The sequence below is a fragment of the Panicum virgatum genome, chromosome 3K (genome assembly GCF_016808335.1).
Source record: "Panicum virgatum strain AP13 chromosome 3K, P.virgatum_v5, whole genome shotgun sequence".
In the NCBI taxonomy this organism is placed as follows: domain Eukaryota; kingdom Viridiplantae; phylum Streptophyta; class Magnoliopsida; order Poales; family Poaceae; genus Panicum; species Panicum virgatum.
This window is the reverse complement of record NC_053138.1, coordinates 50,149,560-50,169,037: the sequence shown is the minus strand read 5'-3', so window position 1 is coordinate 50,169,037 and position 19,478 is coordinate 50,149,560. Positions and strand designations below refer to the sequence as shown.

General features: G+C 46.8%; 3 protein-coding genes across 3 annotated transcripts; 2 read left to right on the top strand and 1 right to left on the bottom strand.

Moving 5' to 3' along the window:
- Positions 1–57: 57 nt before the first annotated feature.
- Positions 58–10,636, top strand: LOC120699475 (L-galactose dehydrogenase-like). Its single transcript, XM_039983478.1, has 5 exons — positions 58–310; positions 413–644; positions 745–1,044; positions 3,058–3,186; positions 10,151–10,636. The coding sequence occupies exons 1-5, from the start codon at positions 150–152 to the stop codon at positions 10,280–10,282; spliced, it is 954 nt and encodes a 317-aa protein (XP_039839412.1). The 5' UTR covers positions 58–149; the 3' UTR covers positions 10,283–10,636.
- A 298-nt stretch (positions 10,637–10,934) lies between these two features.
- On the bottom strand, positions 10,935–12,183 carry LOC120701010 (protein LIKE COV 3-like). Its single transcript, XM_039985184.1, has 4 exons — positions 11,744–12,183; positions 11,439–11,606; positions 11,136–11,351; positions 10,935–11,035 (listed from the first exon to the last, which is right to left on the bottom strand). Exons 1-4 carry the CDS (start codon positions 11,949–11,951, stop codon positions 10,935–10,937), a joined length of 693 nt encoding a protein of 230 aa, XP_039841118.1. The 5' UTR covers positions 11,952–12,183.
- Positions 12,184–16,529: 4,346 nt separating this feature from the next.
- Positions 16,530–19,113, top strand: LOC120699473. The gene is made up of 2 exons (XM_039983477.1): positions 16,530–17,167; positions 17,985–19,113. Exons 1-2 carry the CDS (start codon positions 16,828–16,830, stop codon positions 18,917–18,919), a joined length of 1,275 nt encoding a protein of 424 aa, XP_039839411.1. The 5' UTR covers positions 16,530–16,827; the 3' UTR covers positions 18,920–19,113.
- The last annotated feature ends 365 nt before the right edge of the window (positions 19,114–19,478 follow it).

Here is a 19,478-nt window from a genome sequence, read left to right as displayed (position 1 = left end):
GGTACAGCCGTGACGGAAGAGCATATCTGCCGAACCCACGTGGCCCATATCCGGCCCACGTCACGTCGCTCAGATTGTCAGATTGGATTCCCCTGCTTGATTTGGACACCACAACGACTGGGCACCGCCGCCCACTGCAGAGTCCGGCCATGGAGCTCCGCGAGATGGGCGGCACGGGCCTCCGCGTCAGCGCCGTCGGCTTCGGCGCCTCCCCGCTCGGCAACGTCTTCGGGGACGTGCCCCGCGACGCCGCCCGCGCCGCCGTCCGCCGCGCGCTCGACCTCGGCGTCAACTTCTTCGACACCTCCCCGTACATACGCTGAACCAAACACCCCCCCTCGCGGCCTCGCCTCCCCTCCCCCCTCCCCGCTCCAGCGCTGACCCGCCCCCCTCTCCGCCCGCCGGCGCGCAGGTACTACGGCGGCACGGTCTCGGAGTCCGTCCTCGGCGACTGCCTCCGCCACGCGGCCGTCCCGCGGGACCAGGTCGTCGTCGCCACCAAGTGCGGCCGCTACAAGGACGAAGGGTTCGACTTCTCCGCCGCCCGCGTCGCCCGCAGCGTCGACGAGAGCCTCGCCCGCCTGGGGCTCGACTACGTCGACATCCTCCACGCCCACGACATCGAGTTCACCAGCCTCGACCAGGTCGCCCGCCACCTGCTCGGCGAATTGCCGCGCCCGCCCCTGCAGCTCGCGTGACGCGGGATCCAGCAAGTCGCTCTGCTGATACTCGTTGTTATTGTAGATTGTGAATGAGACCGTTCCTGCGCTCCGGAAGATCAAGGAGAGCGGGAAGGCGCGGTTCATTGGAATCACCGGGCTGCCCCTCAGCATCTACCCGTACGTGCTCGACCGGGCGCCGCTGGGCTCGGTGGATGTCATCCTGTCCTACTGCCACTACGGGATCAACGACACCTCCCTGGTCGATCTGCTCCCCTACTTGAAGAGCAAGGGCGTCGGGGTTATCACCGCTTCGCCCCTTGCGATGGGTCTTCTCACAGATAATGGGCCCCCAGACTGGCACCCTGCACCGGAACATCTTAAGGTATCCCCTTAACGTGATTTACATTTGTCTAGTGCCTGTTGATTGTAGAACAAACAAAGACTAGTGCTTTGTAATATGCAATTTGTCAGGAGGTTAACTGCCTGCAACTTATGCAATGAAATGTGAATCACCCATTTTACTTGCAAGAGGCCTGATTCTAAATAACATGCCATGTTGGCACTATTTGCAAGTGGAACACACTGGAGCCATATATGAGTTTTTTCAATGACTTGGACAGGAACAAGGGGAAAATACGAGATAGATAAGTTAATCCAGTATGAGTGCGCAATCATACATGTACGAGGCATCAAGGTGTGGTTTCAATTATTGAAAAGTAACATGGGTAAAAATGAGAAAGACAAGTTTAGATTTAAGGTTTAGATTAAGGCTTTTAGGGTTTACGATGCAATGAACTCCTTATAAAATTAGCCCCCTAAATCTTTTACACAAAATCTGCAGTGTGTTGGGATTGTCTACCTGATTACCTTCAATGGGGTTTGTGTAGTGATTCGACTTGAGCATAATACTCATTGCAGTAAAAATATGGATGCGAATTGTTCATTTATTTGGTCCAAGTAGAATTCATCCCATCTATTTCACAAAATGGATCTTGCACAGAGGTGGGAGTTGTAGAAAAAGAAACCAGAATTTTCACTATACAAAAGATGAAATAATCGTTCTGCGGAAGGTGTGCTCAAATATTGGGTTGGGTAATGGTCAATGGATCAAGGTAAAGAGATCTGGCACATTGCACCCTGCACTTATTATTTTTTTGGCAATTTTCTGTAGCTTATGCTTTTTTTATGCTTAGGGAAGTTGAAAATTTTGTTAAGAACTTACAAGAAGGTGCAATTCTCTATTATATTTCCAGTCTATGAGTATTGGTTTATGCCAATTTTCTGTACCTACCTGATTCGTGTGGCACTTGCACACGACCAAGCATGCTATCTAGTGCCTGGTTTATGCGTGGCTCTGCATGGTCGTGGGATGACACGATCTATGATGCGCAAATGTCATGCAAATGAGAAGATTATCTCCAGAGTTTAGCTCTACATTTTCCTTTAAATAGTTTCTAAATACAATGGAAAATGCTGCTCGTTTTGAGCAGCACCAATCACTTGAGTAAAGCTTCATTTTTTTTTGTTGGTGTCTTTGCCTATGGGCTGCGCAAGCTCCATGGTGAACTCCAACAATTCAGATAATTTTTGAAAACGACAATAGAGAGATCAGAGGATCAAACCTGATCCTGGTATGGCAGGGCCAGTCAGCCTCCTTGCTTGGCCCACCACCTGTTTTAGTGTTGTGGGCCACCTTGGCACCTCCTGTGATTATGTTCCCACATAATTTTCAAGATGTTGATCATGTAATCAACTCACTAATTTAATACAGAATATGTGTAATTTTATTGCCATTAGTAATCTTGATGTTGCACAGTATAATATGTGCACTACTACAATGATATTCTAAAACTACATACTCTAGATGTATGTACAGTACAATTTAATACCAGAAGTGTAATTTAATCATTCCGAGTCCATAAGGACTAACAAAGAGGTGCGACAAAATTGCCAGGGCATCTCTTGACTTGACATTCTTGATGATATTTGTAGCTTGGACAAACTGTCTGGCTGCACGTTGAGAATTCTTTTTGTCATCTCTCAAGGATAAACTGTCTGGTTGCAAATTGAGAATTCTGTTTGGTCATCTCTCCTTCCATATCTTGCTGAAGTTTTAACCTTATTTATATTAATTGCTTGTATTTATTATTCCAAGGGATTGGAATATTTCTAAAGAGATAGCTTTGGATAGGAGCGCTTGGAGACTAGCTATAAATGTGCCTGAACCTTGAACTTATTTCTTTCGGGTTTCATCTCTAGCCTACCCCAACTTGCTTGGGAAAAAAGGCTATGTTGTTGTTGTTGTTGTTGTTGTTGTTGTTGTATACTTGTATTTATTATTCCAAGCTGTGTTAGATATTCAATTGACAAGTATAATGTAGCCTGTTATTATCAGTCAGCATGCAGGGCAGCTGCAGAGCACTGTAGCAAAAAGGGGAAAAGCATCACGAAGCTAGCTATGCAATACAGCCTGATGAACAATGAAATTTCTACAGTTCTTGTTGGAATGAACTCTTCAAAACAGGTACATATTTCCTTTTTGTACTTTGCCCTCTATGCAGCATATTCACAGAGCGTGACCAATAAATTATGACCAGCATCTTATCGAACTCTTTAAGTTGCTTTAGAAATTAGAAGGCATATTATTACCTAAGCATGTATGTTGCATAACATAATTTCATGCTTCCTTTCTTAGCCTTATGCAAGTGAATCACCAGTTGACTGGCTCCTATAAAAAGAAAGTATATTTGGCTAGATCTTATTAGTTATTACACATGGTCTAACAAAAAATTTTAATCTTTCCTTTTTAATATTAACAAGCAAAATATTTTGTATCCTCATAGTATAATCACAGTGTAACAAGCAGAAGAGTTAATCCCTAATATTTTATTATGGCAGACAGCCATGTGTGTTCGAGAAAATAAGGATAACCATGTTATTGGGACCATAAATAACATTTTGTATAAGTTCCTATTTTGGTTTGCTAATACAGGTACTTTCTTGCCAAATCTGTTCTCATATCTTCTTAAAAGTTAAGAAATTTATTGATTCTTTTTCATTGAGGGGAAATGTCACACCCGGTTTATGAAGGCAAACCGAATGCATCTCATATGTGCACCAGGATCAGTTTACACACATATGATTGACTATAATGTGAATATCACAACGAGTGCAAAGCGAAAAGAGAGTATTAAATAACTTTATTACAAAATCGAATGTCTTAAGCGAATAAATAAATGTCTATAAAGTAGCAGCGAAATCTTCTTCAGCACAGGCAGATGACTGGAAGACATACGCCTAGAAATCTTCGAAGTCTTCTAGATACTCCGGACAGTTATTGTTGTCTGAGCAGCAAGTATGCAAGGGTGAGTACACTTATGGTTGGTACTCAACAAGTGGTAGGGAAACAACTATAATACATGCAAGACTAAGACAAGGAATAGCTGACACGGTTTAACTGCACTCAGCACTTTTAGTTGATCATGTTTTAGTAGCAAACATTAACAAGATATAAGTATATACCATTAAACCCACAAGATAAGCATATATGAAGATAAGCAACATAATCATAAGTAAAAACAACGATTTAGATCAACTTCAAGTTCACTTATCATGTGAGGGTCCAAGCCGCTCGTAACTGTGAGCACGACTGATATATCAGTTTTACACTCTGCAGAGGTTGTACATTTTACCCACAACTCGTGTTTCCCATGTCGCCCGGGTTTGCAAGGCCCTTAAACACTTCCTTTGGTGAGTGGCTAGGGATTCACTATGAGGCCTTTTCAAAGAATCACTATATGTACGCGCCGGTCCCTTACTTTCTGCGGTACCTCAGAAGACGAAGCTTCCTTCACCCGCTCCTCAAAGCTCGATAACCCAACAATCCACCAAATCAAACGCCCCAGGCACGACATATAGATCATCTAGTTACTTAGCCAAGACCAGAGCCATATGGTATTGTGGTTGCACTATTTTCTTGGGTGGTTCTTCATGTTCCAATTAAATCATATACTCTTGATTAACAACATTATGCCATCATGAACATGAAGTAAAACAAGTATAGCTTTTGTACCATCATTAACCAACCATAACCAAAGTATAGCAACTAGCATAGCTACCCAACATGAAAATTAAACCCAAGTTGATCAAGGATAAAGGTAAACAAAGCTAGTCATGTCCTTAATTCGGGTCCCATCATATTATAGCAAGGTTTTAAAAAACGTTGTGCGTTGTGCGTGCGCTAGCCTATGGTTTAGAGTTTTGGAAGTTTAAACGTAGATTAAACGTTTTTTGGTTTTTTTAGTTTTTGGGCAAAATCAGGAGTAATAACACAACTAGAAGTGATAATAGTGACCATACCTCTTGCTGCACACTTGTTTTTGACATCATTTCCTTTTCTGCTTGGTTTCTTGCATTCAACAGCAACTAACAATCAAAGAGAGACAAGTTAATAATATGAAAACAGAAAAATCAAATAGGTAAAGAAACTCATGTATGAGGGCAACAGGCCAGCAGCACAAGGCTATCACAAGAAAATATACACACGAGTACATGACAAGACACAACAATCACAGATTCATAGTTCACATGCTGACATGCCTTAATGGTCCACAAAGGCACAAATAAATAGCAGTACAACACAATAATGGTCTTATGGTCCACACACAAATTGAAGATAAGTAGACAAGTAGATATTAATATTTATATAACTTGGCGTCAACCACCATCTTCCTTAGACAATCCTTTTTAGTCTTCACTTCAGGTAATTCATACCACTTGGAGTCAACCACCATCTTCCTTAGACAATCCTTCTTTTCCATCATACTTTGCATTGTAAGAAAGGCTGTAGCAAATCTAGTTACCCCTGGCCTTATGATTTCTCTCTTCAAGGTGAAGGACCTCAAACATGCCAAAGTTCGGTGGTGACCATAGACAAAGATAGTGAATGATTTTGCTAGATCAATTGTCTTCTTGAATTTTGCAAGGTTACCAATACCTTGCAGCATAAGATTGATGGTATGAGATGCACAAGAAGTCCAAAATATATTTGGCCTCTTGAGGTGCAGCAATGCCTTAGCTCCTATGTTGTTAGAAGCATTATCTGTCACAATTTGCACCACATGTTCAGCACCTGTATCCTCAATTGCCTTATCAACTAGCTCATATATAATTTCACTAGTGTGTGACACATCTGACATCTCCTTTGACTTGATAAAAGTTGTGCCCTCACTAGTATTTGTGCACAGGTTCATAATACTTATTCTCTTCATATCTGTGCAAGCATCAGTCATGATGGAGCAGCCATGCTTTATTTTTTCATCTTCACGGTCTTGTAGTAAGCTTTTGGTTCTTGCGAGCTCCTCTTCCAACAATTTACCACGAAGATCATGAGTAGTAGGAGGTTGGAAACCAGGACCAAATTGACCAATAGCCTCAACCATTTCTTTGAACTCATCATTGTCAATTGCATTGAATGCAACAGCTGCAAAATAAAAGGCACTTTTGCTTAAAATTCCAACAACTTAAAATGTAGGGAATTGATTAAGTATGAAGGCTGCAGGCTGCAGCAATAAGGATTGGTAAATTAGTGCAGAACATACCATGTGTATACACCCATTTAGCAACATATTGCTGCACTTGGTGTGTTCTCTCTTTCCAAAGTGCTTCATTTATGTTTTGTTGCCTCTTAGCTTCAACAGGGGTTAACTTGGGATCAATTGGACGTGCAAATTTGTCCATGGGTCCTAGCTTGCGAGGTGTACTTGAGCTTCCAGCAAGTGACTCAACTTCTATCACTTCATCTTCACCTATTGCAATTTGCACGTTTTCCCTAACCTCTTTCTCATGTTCCTGCTTACCTTTCTTCTTCTTTGCTATTTCATCAAGATTCTTAAAGCACTTTTGCTTAACTTCATCAGGAACTTTTTTGCACTTCACAATAGATGAGCCTTTATGAGCAAGATGCTGCTTAAGGCGATTAATTCCTGCTGCCTCTTGACCACAAAAAAGACACTTGACTTTGTTCTTGTCATTTGGATCACAAAGACGCCCCCACTCCCAGCCTATATCAGATGATTTCCTCTTTAGGTGGTTGTCAGGCTCGGCGGCTTCTAGAGTGGCTGCCGTAGAACCACCAGCAGCAGCAGCTTCGGACGTCGACATCCTAATCCCAACACAAGAACAACATACAAGGCATAATAAGGACCAACAGATCAATGCAGCATGATGAGGACTAAGGAGCTATTGACCTACTGAGGCAGACAGGCAGTAAACATGTGATCTTAACCCTAAATCCCCAATCCAATCCATCAATTGAGTGATTGACATGCAGAAATCAAACTATATAAGTATATATTAATGCCACTTAAATTAAACAGCAAACAATGACTTAACACTGGCAATTCTTAGCATGCAAATTCTTAGCAACAGAGCAAGCAGCATATAAAGCAGAGCCACACAGCAAGTAGCATAGAAAGCAGAGCAATTAGCATAGATAGTAGAGTAATTAGCATATAAAAATATTCACATAATATTCAAATCAAACTACTTGACCAGAACCATGTGCGCCCTCTGTTTTCTATGCAAATAAACAAGCATAAAGGCTAAAGACAAGGGCCTGGTTACTCTTTAAGAAACAGAGGAAGAGGGGAGAGTCGGAGAGAGGATGCGACATGCGTGCATACCTGGACAGGTGAGCTTCAGTCTTCGGCAGTTCGGCTCACAGTCGCAGCTGGCTCAGAGGAAGCTGGTCGGAGGAAGCAGATGGAGCAGGCAGCAGGCGTCAGACGGAGGTGCCGCGCTGCAAGCGGATGCGGTCGCCGGGCGGGTACGAGATGCCCATGCTGCGCAGCGACTTGTGTCCGCCGGGCAGGTACGAGACAGGGGGATGCCACGCATAGGGACGCGCCCGGTCCTGCTTTGTCGACTCCTGGTCCTGCGCCGCCTTTCTTGCCGACGGGCTGCAGTGCGGGAGGCGGAGGCGGAGAGGCGGGAGGCGGGCGGCGCAGGAGCGAGAGCGAGAGCGACGAGCAGGGGATGGGAGGCGGACTGGATTGGCGACGTTTCTTGCCGTCGATTTTGCCGCGGACTGCCGCTCGGGCCCGCCGTTTCCTGCGCTTCTCAGTGCCCGCCCGTGCCTCGTTCCCGCGCAGATATTCCCGCTCGGGACAGCGCCATTATTTCCTTCTTCCCGCGGTCCCGCCCCAGCGCCGCGCGCTTCCCAGATTCAGCGCGAGCTGCGCGATTTTTCAGCGCTTTCCCGCGTTTTTTCCCGATTCAGCGCCGTTTAAACGCTACAGCGCGTTTAGACGAACGCCTAGGCGCGCACAGCGTCTAAATGAACGAATACCCCTTAAACGAAACGTTAGGGTGACGTTTAGCGTTTAATCGCGATTAAACATAGTTTAATAACGTTTTTTAAAACCTTGTATTATAGACACATGCATGTACATAAAAGTAAATGTGATTGATTTGGTGTTTCATGGGTCAAAAATATGGTCAAGGGTCCACTTGCCTTCCTCAAACTGCTGCTGGTCCGGTCCTTCGAAGCCTTGGTCTTGCTGCTGCTCCTCGAACTGCGGATTGTCTATCGCACCAAACACGCACATACAAGCAAACAATTGCAAAAGATAAGAAACAATACACTAAACAATATAAACAGAACAAAACAAGGTTGCTAAACTATTGTACACGTTGCAAGGATCGCATGGGCGCAAAGATCATCGAAAACGGATTAAAAACGAGAAAGTTATGGCTAAAACAAGTTTTAAGGGCTAAAACATAATTAAACCTTATCCTCAGGGGCCAAAACATAAAAGCAGGGGCTGTTTTGTAGATATTTTTGATCTGCTATGGACGGCGGGTTGATTTTAGGAAAACAGAAGGGCTCTTTTGCAAAATCGGCACGGTTGACCGGTATCTGACTGTGTTGACTCAGATTGGATCTAATCTGAGCCACTGGATCGGGATCGGACGGCCGGGGTGGATTGGGGCGGGCTGGCGGCGGTGCAAGGCTGCCGGCGGCGAGCTGAGGCGACGGCGCATCGCCGGACTTGGCTAAAACGGCCGTCCGGGACTCGATTTCGAGCGCGGTTTGCACTGGGAGCATGCGCGCGGCGCAGGCAAATGATCTAGGGCAGCGACACGTGCTAGAACGGGCGGAGTGAAGCTTGCGGCGGCGCATGGCGGAGCGGCGGCGACGGCAAGCACTCCCGGGCGAAACAGAGCGAGAGGGGAACGGGAAAAGGGATCTGCGGCTTCACCACCTCGACGCGAAGCTCCTGGAGGCTCGAACACAGCGAAGAAGTGGCGGAACGGCGGCGTCGCGGAGAATTCCGAGCTCCCAACAATGGCGGCGGCGCTTGCTAGGGTTTTGCGAGGACGAAGGCTGCGGCTTCGGTTTGAGGGGTTCAAGGGGTGCGGGCGCCGCCTTTTATAGGCCGGAGCAGGGCCCCTTGGCGTGCGCACCAAGGCGCGGAGCGGTGGCGCGGGGTGCGGCCGGACTGCAGAGTCCGTGCCCGACCCGGGGTAGGGGAAAGCCCTGACGGGCGGGCCTCGCGTGTCGGTGAGAGAGGGAGAAAGGAAGGCGCGGAACGGGCTGGGCCGGAAGGAAAATGGAAACGGGCCGGCGGAGGAGAGTTTGGGCCGCGGGAAGGAAAAGGAAAAAGGATGGGGTTGGGCGGCTGGGCTGAAAGCGAGGTAAGGAAAAAGAAAAGTTTTTTTTTTCATTTTTCTAAAACGATTCAAACACTTTCAATTTACATTTGAACCCATGAATTCAAATCCAAACTGAACCACAACCAAAATAAGATGCAAAGGCAGCATGAAATGCAACAAAACCTATTCCCCTTATATTTCTTTTTATGGCTAAGTATTTTATTTAATTCCCGACAAATGCTCTAAATTCAAGATAAATTAAATAAAACCTTATCGAACCTACAACAAATCTAATTAATTTTATTTAGGTTCCTAATTTGAAAATACGGGTGTTACAGGAAAAGAAAAGTATTTTCTGTGTTAGTAGTGTATTGCCATATGATGAATCATGTTTTGGTTTCTTTTGCATTTGATTGTTTACTAGTACTGATGTACGTGTATTGGAGCACCATTATGACCGCATCCTGTTGGGAAATTTTGTCAGTTTTAACTTCTGAGTTGTCACGGAAATTACCAACATGTGTTCTGTTGTGTCGTTCTATGTGTTTATATTGTGGCAATAAGCTGATAATAACATCCTTGCTGAGGTAGGTATCTATAATTCTCTATATGCAGAAAGACGTATTTATTGCTGAGGATGTGGAAGTGAATTTGAAAAGTTAATTCAATGATTACATCTCCCTTTTTTTATTCCTTTCTGAAACAAGCATTACAATGAGAGTTTCGCAGTACTGTTTAAAGAATGTTACGTCATCATAAAGAATGTTTCCTGATAAGTTTTGGATGGCAAGAAGTGATTTCCCACATAATGTCTTGTGTTTCCTTGATACAAGGTGGAGGAGAATGTAGCTGCTGCATTGGAGTTGTCAACATCTGGCATTGACGAAGAACTTCTGCATGAAGTTGAAGCAATTCTTGAGCCTGTGAAGAACATGACTTGGCCTAGCGGTATCCAGCAAGCCTAATGTCTAATAGCAGCTTGCTCAGTTGAAACCTTCGGTGTGCCAGTATGGCTTGGTTGGTAACTATATGTGTCCATAACTTCAGTTGCCGGGATTTTGACATGTTAAAGTATACACATGTCAATTGTGTGCATCCGCATCTATCCTGGATAGTTGTTGATCAAAGCGAATGAAGGATATTGCTGGGATTTTATGGGCGGGGCATCTTGTAACATGGACAATAAAAGATCGAAGCTGATCACTGAATAAGCCTTTCGCATACACGTGGGATGGATTAACACATATTATTTTGGTTGCCAAACAAGCAAATTGCACATACTTTTACAGCGAGACAAGGCATTGCTGAATTACACACCATACGTGGATTCCTAATTTCTTTTCTCATTCATCTGTTATCCTGAGTTCCAATGTAAACTTATGTCAATTCACTGTTGATACAGTATTTGTCAATATAAATGTATGCGGATAGAAATTTACACAGCAAAAAGCTTGCTAGGTTGAAGGTTCCCTATGCCTGATCAAAACTGGAACATGTTCTCTAGATCTGCCACCCAACAGTTATGACTTGGAGAGCTAGCAACATAAAGATCTGAATCCTTTGTTACTGCAGCTGCTTGCAAGTTACTGTCAACTTCTATGAGGGAAGAACAGCGTCCTAGGAGTCCTTCGCCGCGCAGCCATGGTCGCCGAGGCCGACGACGCCCTCCACCGCCGAGATGATCTTCGGCACGGACATGCCGCCTGAGAGAATGATCTCTGCAACAAATGTAATTCCCCCCTTTCAGAAGAGTTCACATCAAGAACAAGAAACCATAGGCACAACGAGAGGACACTGGGGCGTCGATTAGATATATACCGATGGCCTCCCGGACGGAGAGGTCCGGGATGATGACGTCGGCGCGGCTCATGAGGAAGATATCGCCGAGGTAGAGGTTGTTGGTGGGCACGTAGACGCAGGCGAGGTCCTGGTCGCCGCGCAGCGCCACCGTCGACGTGATGAAGCCCAGCGCATACTCGCCGATCCTGGGGTGCTGGATGATCACCACCTCCTTGAACGCCCGCGAGCTCTGGTCTGAAACCATGGACACCTATTTGTGAGTAGGCAGAGCATCTACTTGGTATGCCAAAATTTTGATCGGAATGGGTTTTCAGCTGCTACCTGGCGATATGGCGGCGCTGATCTGCTTGGAAGCCGAGTAGATGTGGCGCACTAGGGGCATCCTCTTGATGCAGAACTCGCCGAGGCCGAGGAGCGAGGCGCCCAGCCACGACGACATGAACACGCCGATGAGGAAGATGAAGGTGATCGACGTCACAAACCCGAGACCTGCCAAAAGGATATGAAAGAAATAAACTGGCTTTCAGTTCATCATCAATTGCAGGTAGAAAAAAATTACTGAAGTCACCATAATTCCTTTCTTATTACAGCTCTTTTTTTTTCTCAGATCGGGTCAATGTGTGTACCGAAGAGATGTATGCCGAGGTGGATGTAGATGGGCGAGAAGAAGCCGTCGACGAAGCGGATGAACCACCAGGTCGTGTAGAAGGTGATGGCGATCGGGAGCAGGATGACGCTGCAACGACGACAACAGAGTGCCAAGCACTGGTTCAGCGATCTGTGAATGGTTACTACATAGTGTTGGTACAAGGCGCGCACCGACCATCCAGACATGAACTTCTTCCACGCCCAGCTCCGAATCACTCTCGACAGTGCCTGCACAATCAGAAACACACAACGTTGTAGCCATCATCATCTGTCTGTAAACGCGAGTTTTTGCATGCGTCTTCAAAAGGGAAACCGCGCAAAATTCTTTCCTGAAATCCGTAAAAACAATGCACAATGTGCACGACCAGAAGCATCAATTCGTTCAGGACATGTGAATTCTGAACGATTATTTCTGCGAGTGTATCCATGCATGTTCCTGCAAAATTCCTGTGTTCCAGATCGATCAATGGTGCCGGAATGTTCAGGAGCGGCGTCACTCGATACGACGCCCAAGACGAACGGGACCGTTAAAAGTAATGGAGTCACCTCGATGCCGGTGGGGTGGTGGTGTAGGTGGAGCGCGCGCGCCGACGACGCCGCGGGCGGCGGCGGGCCGCCGGCCATGACGACGGGCGTTGCTGGCTCGGAGTCGTCCTCGTCGCTGGTGGCGGCGTGCTCGCCGGCCACCACCGGGAGGAGCAGCTCCCGGTCCCTCTCCCTGCCGGCCATCGCGCTCGCTCCCGGCCGGATCGATCCAGGCCAGGCCAGCAGCAAGACGGACGCGTCGCGAGCGTGGCCCAACCGCTCTATTTTTGCGCGCCAAGTGCCCGACGGAAGTGCTGGATCGGATCGGGCCCCCTCCGGCGGACCTGGTGAAGTTGCAAATTGCAATGCGCTGCCGCTGGTGGTGGAAGGCTTGCCGCTTGCACGGTCGAGGATCGCCACGTGTGTCTGAGCGCGTGGGCCCGCTCTTGCATTCGGGTGTACACGTCAGCTAAAGAGCTACATGGAACAACCTTTAATAAGAAACCATATCATTTTGAAGGACCGCATGGTGAGTTCATACTTCATACATGGATTCACATATATGCCCATGCGAAAGAGTTACTATCTCTGTCGGAAAATATAGCTACGTTCAAATTAAGTCAAACTCATATATTTTCATCTTTGACCGATAATATCTTAAAAAATAATTAGTTTTCAAATACTAAAAGGTACATTTTATGATAGTTCGTTTCATTATGAATCAACTAATGTCATTTTTATATTACCATCTTTATATTCTTTTTACTATCCATAGCCAAAGTTTAAAAGATTTTACTTTGGAAAAATTAAAAGTAACTATATTTTAAGATACAGGGAATATTTTTTATTTTACTTTTCTCTTTTAAAAAATTTTATTTTTATTTATGATAAATGTAGAACCAATAATAGTGGTGGACTGGTGGTGCATCTATGCTGTTTTTGTTTTAACAAAAGTACTACATTATATTCCTATATCCGGCAATCTAAAATTGCTCAAATGTGTTTTTAACATAAAAATAATTACCACAACATGTAGACACTAGGCTATCAAGGCTCTTGTGAGTGTGCATGCATTGTGAGTGTCTTAGTTGTACTGTTTAATCTAAAAAAACTAGTAAGAGTATCTACAAGAGTATCCTATTTCTCTTCCCCATCCTTGTTTTTTTGGAAAAAATCCAAAAAACCACTCTTCAATAGTTCCCCATTCTAATTTCCCATCTCGTAACAATTGACAAATTGGGTTACCTTGTGCGTAAAAATGCGCACACTTCCGTCGCTCCCCATCGCCCCTCTCCCACGACCTTTTTTTTTGTCGCTCCTCTTCTTTCCTGCGCCATCTCTCTTTTGCGCCATGGATCCAATCCATTCTTTTAGTTTTTTTCCACATTCTAGGATTTAGAGTTTAGTTTCTACGGATGCCGCTGTCATTGTCCTGTCCGCCATGGACTGCGCCCACCACCACTTCTTCCCGCACTGATTCCGGCCGCCACGGTGCATCACCGGCGCAAGTAAGAGGTGAAACGGAACCCTTTCGTCGTCCTCTTTCTTTTTCTCCAAATTCCAAGACCTCTCGTGCCCTAAATCACCAGCAATCTGACTTGCAAGAAACTCCTATCTGCCAGCCATGTCCGTCAGCCATGAAAATTTCTCGTGGAATTATCCTTGTGGGCCACAACTTGTCATTTTTGGGAGTAAAAATAGGAAACTATTAGAGATAGACTTTTTTTTGCCTCCCCATATCTATTTGTGGAGTTGGCAAATAACAAATTTTAGAAAAAAATATTAGAAACTCTTGGAGATGATCTAAGCTCTACCAACATATTGGCTTATTTTAGACAAAATTTGAATCTTCTCGACATTACGAAGTCAGACATGGCATATTATTTATTTATGAAGGTTTAATTTTTGTAGGAAGAGTTGGATATGTTGATCAGCCTCTTTGTTGAGGTTTATAATAGAAATATTAGATAGACGGGTAATCAATAACTCCTTGTTACTGTTCCTTTCGGCAATTTACGTGTGTCGAACAAACAAGAGTCGTATTAAAATCGTCACATACGTACAAGAACCAGTCGATGTCGGCACTAAACATCTGGTCAAGCTTAATGACGAGCTTATCCATCAGACCATCGCCATCAGAATCGATCCCTACAAGGGCTACAAGCCTTGGTGAATGAAGATATCGTCACATAATTTACCGCACACTTCTACCACACAGTGGCTCTCCTATGTTAACGTGTGCTACCCAACACTATTATTACCGATTTACCCATTGCAAACATCCCATCACAGTTTGTTTGACACGAACAGGTGGTGATGGACTTTCACCGCGATTCAAATGGAGGTATTCGTAGTGGGTATTGGAACCGACGGTAAAAGCGAGTATCACCACAATTCGTAATATGAACCGAGGGTGGTATATGCGAGAGATATCACCATCTTTTATATTTTCAAGTGGTGACAAATCTCTCTTCAAGCCACTTATCTCTCTGACAACCAATTCCCTTACATGCCTCCAACCACTCTCTTTTTCCCTTTTCTCATCTTTTTCTACATCCATTACCTCCATCTTCCCCTCTACTTGCCCCTTGCTTGTTTGATTGCGGCGGCGGGGTAGTAAGGAGTGATGCACCTGGTCCCCCTCTCCCTCTGTGGCGGTTGCGAGCGCGATCTACCACAGTGGTGGTGTGAGGAAAGGAGGTGATGGCACAAATTCCCGCAGCGGCACAGACCCAAGACACAAAGTGCAGCAGCGGTGCGGGAGGTCGGCAGGCGAGGCAGTGGCAAGGCCGCAGCGAGTGGGACGGTGCGAACAAGGCGGTGGTGAGCACGGCAGCTGTGAGTACTAGGAGTGCTACGGCGGTGAGTGAGGTGGCTGCGTGCGGAACTGAGTCCCACGGCGGCAAGTGGGGCGAGGCTCGTGGGACAGCAGGAGCAAGGGGGCGTCAGTTTTTTCTTTTTTCGTGAAAGGGCAATACTGCCGGTAATAAACCAGCAATGTTAGGTATAACCATCACCACCGGCTGAAATCTAACAATAGTTAAAACCGGCGGTGATCAGCGGCGGAGCCAGGATCCAGAGCTAGGGGGGCTCTCCTTTCCTTCTTGCTCCTCCCTCCTCTCATTCCTTCTTTCTCCTCAAAATTTTCTCCTTCCTTCTTCTTCCTCCACAAAATTTGTAGGGGGGCTTGGGGGGGGCTTCCATAGAAGCCAAAGTGGTAGGGGGGCTTGAGCACCCCTGCACCCCCTGTCTCCGCCACTGGAGGTGATAGTGTTTTAGAACTACTGGTTTTAGGAGTATCGATGGAGCAGTGCAAAAACCATAGAAACCGTCCTTGATTTGTGGAAAGCGATCGAATGTCTTGCCCACGCGGGCTACACGTAGGACACAGCTCTGATTTCGATGTGCACGATGGAGGTCTACCTGATCCGATATAGTTGCAGTCATGAACCACCACCATACATCGTAGATAAAATTTCCTCTGCAACACATGGTGACATAGAGAATATTATTAGTTTTTCTTTACTGAATCTGAAAAATTCAACTGCATAAGAGAGAGGAAAAAAAGTTGAATTGCCATTGCATGTTTGCGTGTCCTCTGAGCTTCTCAGATGCGTTTTTGCCTCTTGCCCACTTCAGACAAAACCCAGATCTTGGCCTTTAGAGTTTAGATCCACCGATCAAGCCTCCAAGGAACGGACAAACCCCATAGCCGCCCGGCATCGACACTGCCGCTCTGTTGGATATTTCGATGTACTAGAATAAGACTTTGACCACCAATGATTCTATTATTTTTTTTGTTTATGTGATATAAACCCATAATCATGGAAAATTATTATTTTTTTGAATACGTAAAGTTTATATCATGAAGATATTTGTCCTAACGAAACCGAATAAGCCTTTTATATAAAAACATTTGGATCACTATTTTTGCAGGAGTTCAGTTAGCTGCTCAGAATATATATATATATATATATATATATATATATATATATATATATATATATATATATATATATATATATATATGCAGATCATTTGGTTCTTCAGATTTGAATCCTCCTCCAATTGAATTTGAATCTGTATTTGTTCTTTATGAACTACACACATGTAATTTATCCAAGCTACTATGTTGGGGAAAAGCTAATAAATTTTGAGATAAAATAAGTTTTGATGGGAGTTAGTAGATGTAGACCCCCCCCCCCCCCCCCTGGCCCCTGACGTCTCCTCCCTCCAACACCGGTCTCCCCTTTTTCAAAAGCTCAATCACCTTGCCTTAGTGGCGCCCCATTTCACAAAGCTGACACCTGCTCTCCTCCACCTACCCAAAATCAATCCTCTCCATCTTCCTGCTCCGGCTCAGTCCAATCCTTCCCTTCCCTTTTCGGCTCCGGCCAATCAATCCACCGACCGATCATAACCCAGCCAGCCAGAGATTTCTTCCACCTTCTTTTTCTCTAGAGCTCTCTCGCATGGTGCCGTCCGGTGCTGCGCTCGCTTTCTTGGAGCAGAGCAGGTAGGCTGCTGCCGACGCACGATGATCCGCGAGTTCTTGGCCGTGGCGGCGCGCGCGGCGCTGGAGTGGGCGCTGGCGACGCTGCTGCTCGCCAACGGCGCCGCCTTCTGCCTCCTCGCCGCCGCCGCCGCGCGCCTCCGCCTCGGCCCGCCCTGCATCCTCTGCGCCCGCGTCCACCGCCTGCTCCGCGCCGCCTCCGCCGCCCCGGCCGGCGAGGAGCGCGCCGCCCTGCGCCTCCTCCTCTGCGACGCCCACCTCGCCGCCGTCGCCGCGGGCACTCGCGCTGGCCCCGATCGCCGCGACGGGGACGCGGGGAAAGCCGGGCTGGCGGAGGCCGGTGATCCGGCGGACACGGTCTCAGGTAAACCTTCCCCTCGCCCAATCTTCTCTGCTCGTTGCTTTTCTGCCGGTTGATCTCTGAACTTTCTCGAAACAAATTAGCATTATCCACTACAATTCAATGATGCAATTGTGTCCTAATAATTGGGTTGAGAACTCCATTTGACGTGGGTAGTTGATGCCGTCGCAATCAAGGACTAATAGGGCTGGAATTGAAGAATCACTCTGTATGATTGTGTGAATCTCGCTAGTTTTGGTTGGTGCAACTATAACCTTACTAAAACGAACATTAAATTCTAACTTAACCGGAAAAGGAGACAATTAGCTTATAGTAGTTCAATGAGTAGTCAATAAGAGTTCTAGTTTCAAGTGAACTTCCGCCGATGCCTTCTTCAATCACCGCAAAGGTTGTTGGATTGTTGATTCAATGCAACAGCTGGGCTACACCGTCAATTTCAACTGTAGTAGAAAACCGTAGTTGTGCCAGTGAGTGGCATTTGTCAAATGCTCACGGTCACAGATTCATTGCCATTGAGACCAACGTTTGGTTCGTTAGGATCAGGTCAGAAAAAGGTTCAGTTCTAGAGACCGTGCGATGTCCATGGTTAAAGGGTTTAGCAGGGGCCTGAATGTCTGACCCTCAGATGTACATCACAAAAGAGTTTGTATGAAAAAAGCTAAAGTTGCATTGTTTACCATGAATCTAAAAACCAAATGACTTAAACAAACTTTTATGATGTTCACCATTGATGTGCTAAACAAACTCTGATCTCTGATGTACCAAATTACTCTGAATGTCACTCAATCAAGCACCCTTGATGTTTTGTTCACCACTGCAGGCCTGGAGACCCACCGCGTCGTCTCCATCGGCAGCGAGATCTGCGAGCAGGACCTCGACGCCGACGACAGCGGCCAGCCACGCGCTGCCGCCCGCAGCCACATCGCGAGAACCAGCAGCATCGAGGACGGCGGCAGCGGCCCGCTCGTGTCCCTCTTCGAGCTGGCCCCGATCGCCGGCGCCCAGCCTCGGGGCGGCGGCAACTCCTCCGTGGACCCGGCCACGACGCCGGAGCTGGTGGCCGTGGACGGCGACGAGCGCCTCACCGTCGGGCAGGTCGCCTCCGCGCTCCGCGACCAGCGGCGGGAGCTGGAGGCGCTGCGCGCCGAGCTCGCCGCCGAGCGGCGCGCGCGGGCGGAGGCGGAGGAGTACCAGCGGCAGCTGGAGGAGCAGGGCGAGCTGGACCGGGAGGCGGCGCGGCTCGCCATGCAGCTCGTGCACGAGAGCGAGACGGAGAAGCACGACCTGAAGCGGCAGCTCGACGCGTGCAGGGTCAGGGCCCAGCTCTACCAGTCCGAGACCGCCGCCGTGGACGCCGACGACCTCGCCGGCAGCGGGGAAGGATGCTTCCGCCGGGGGGCGAACGGGGGCGACGACGGCAACAACTACCAGTCGCTCGTGGACTTCTTGCCGGGGTCGGTGTACTCCTCCTCGCCGGACCTGGCCAACCTCCTTAAACTCTACACCGAGTCCGGCAACGGTGGCGGCCGCCGCCGCCGGCAGAGGGATGATCACGACGAGCCGGCCGTTGCGGTGGTTGAGGAGGTAGCAGAGGAGGAGGTGGAGGAAGTCACGGCCGTCGCCGTCGTCGCTGATGTCACGGCTGCCACTGAATCCAGCGGGAATGCTGATGCGACCACCTCCATTGTTGCTGAATCTTTACATGAACGAAGCACCAATAGTTGTCACATTGAGACAGCTGCTGAAGCTTCTTAATTCGTCGCGACATCACTGCCTTCTCTTGTAAATTGGATTCTCTTGTGTAAATTTCGCCGCCTTCTTGTCTTTTTTTTGGGGGGGTTTGCATACAGATATTGAAAGCTTGGGGTGTGTGCCAGTGTGTATGTATGTTCATACATGTAACCCGTTTGTCCATTGAAGCTTCAACCTTCAAGATGATTTCCCGGACAGTGTCAGTGTCTGCGGAATGGGAAGCGATGCAATTACAGCGTTACTAGCACAGCATCCTTCGATGGCGGTGGTGCCTTTGGTGGCTCTTGAAGAACACACACACAATGTTTTCAGCCTGACGTACTGATAGTAATCACCAGCCTATTGTGTCAAGAATGACTTTTGTGGTAGGCCTCCAGCCTCTCTTGCTTGTAGTAGGCAGTTGGCGCAGGAACCGTCAGGAACGATAAATAGCATTTCTCAGCCCAGATGAGAATTCAGCCCATATGTGAGCTATTGACATGTCTTTACACAACAGCATGTAGTTGTAGGATTAATAGCTAAATTAAGATTTTTTCTAAGTTAAATGTTTTTAACTTTGAGT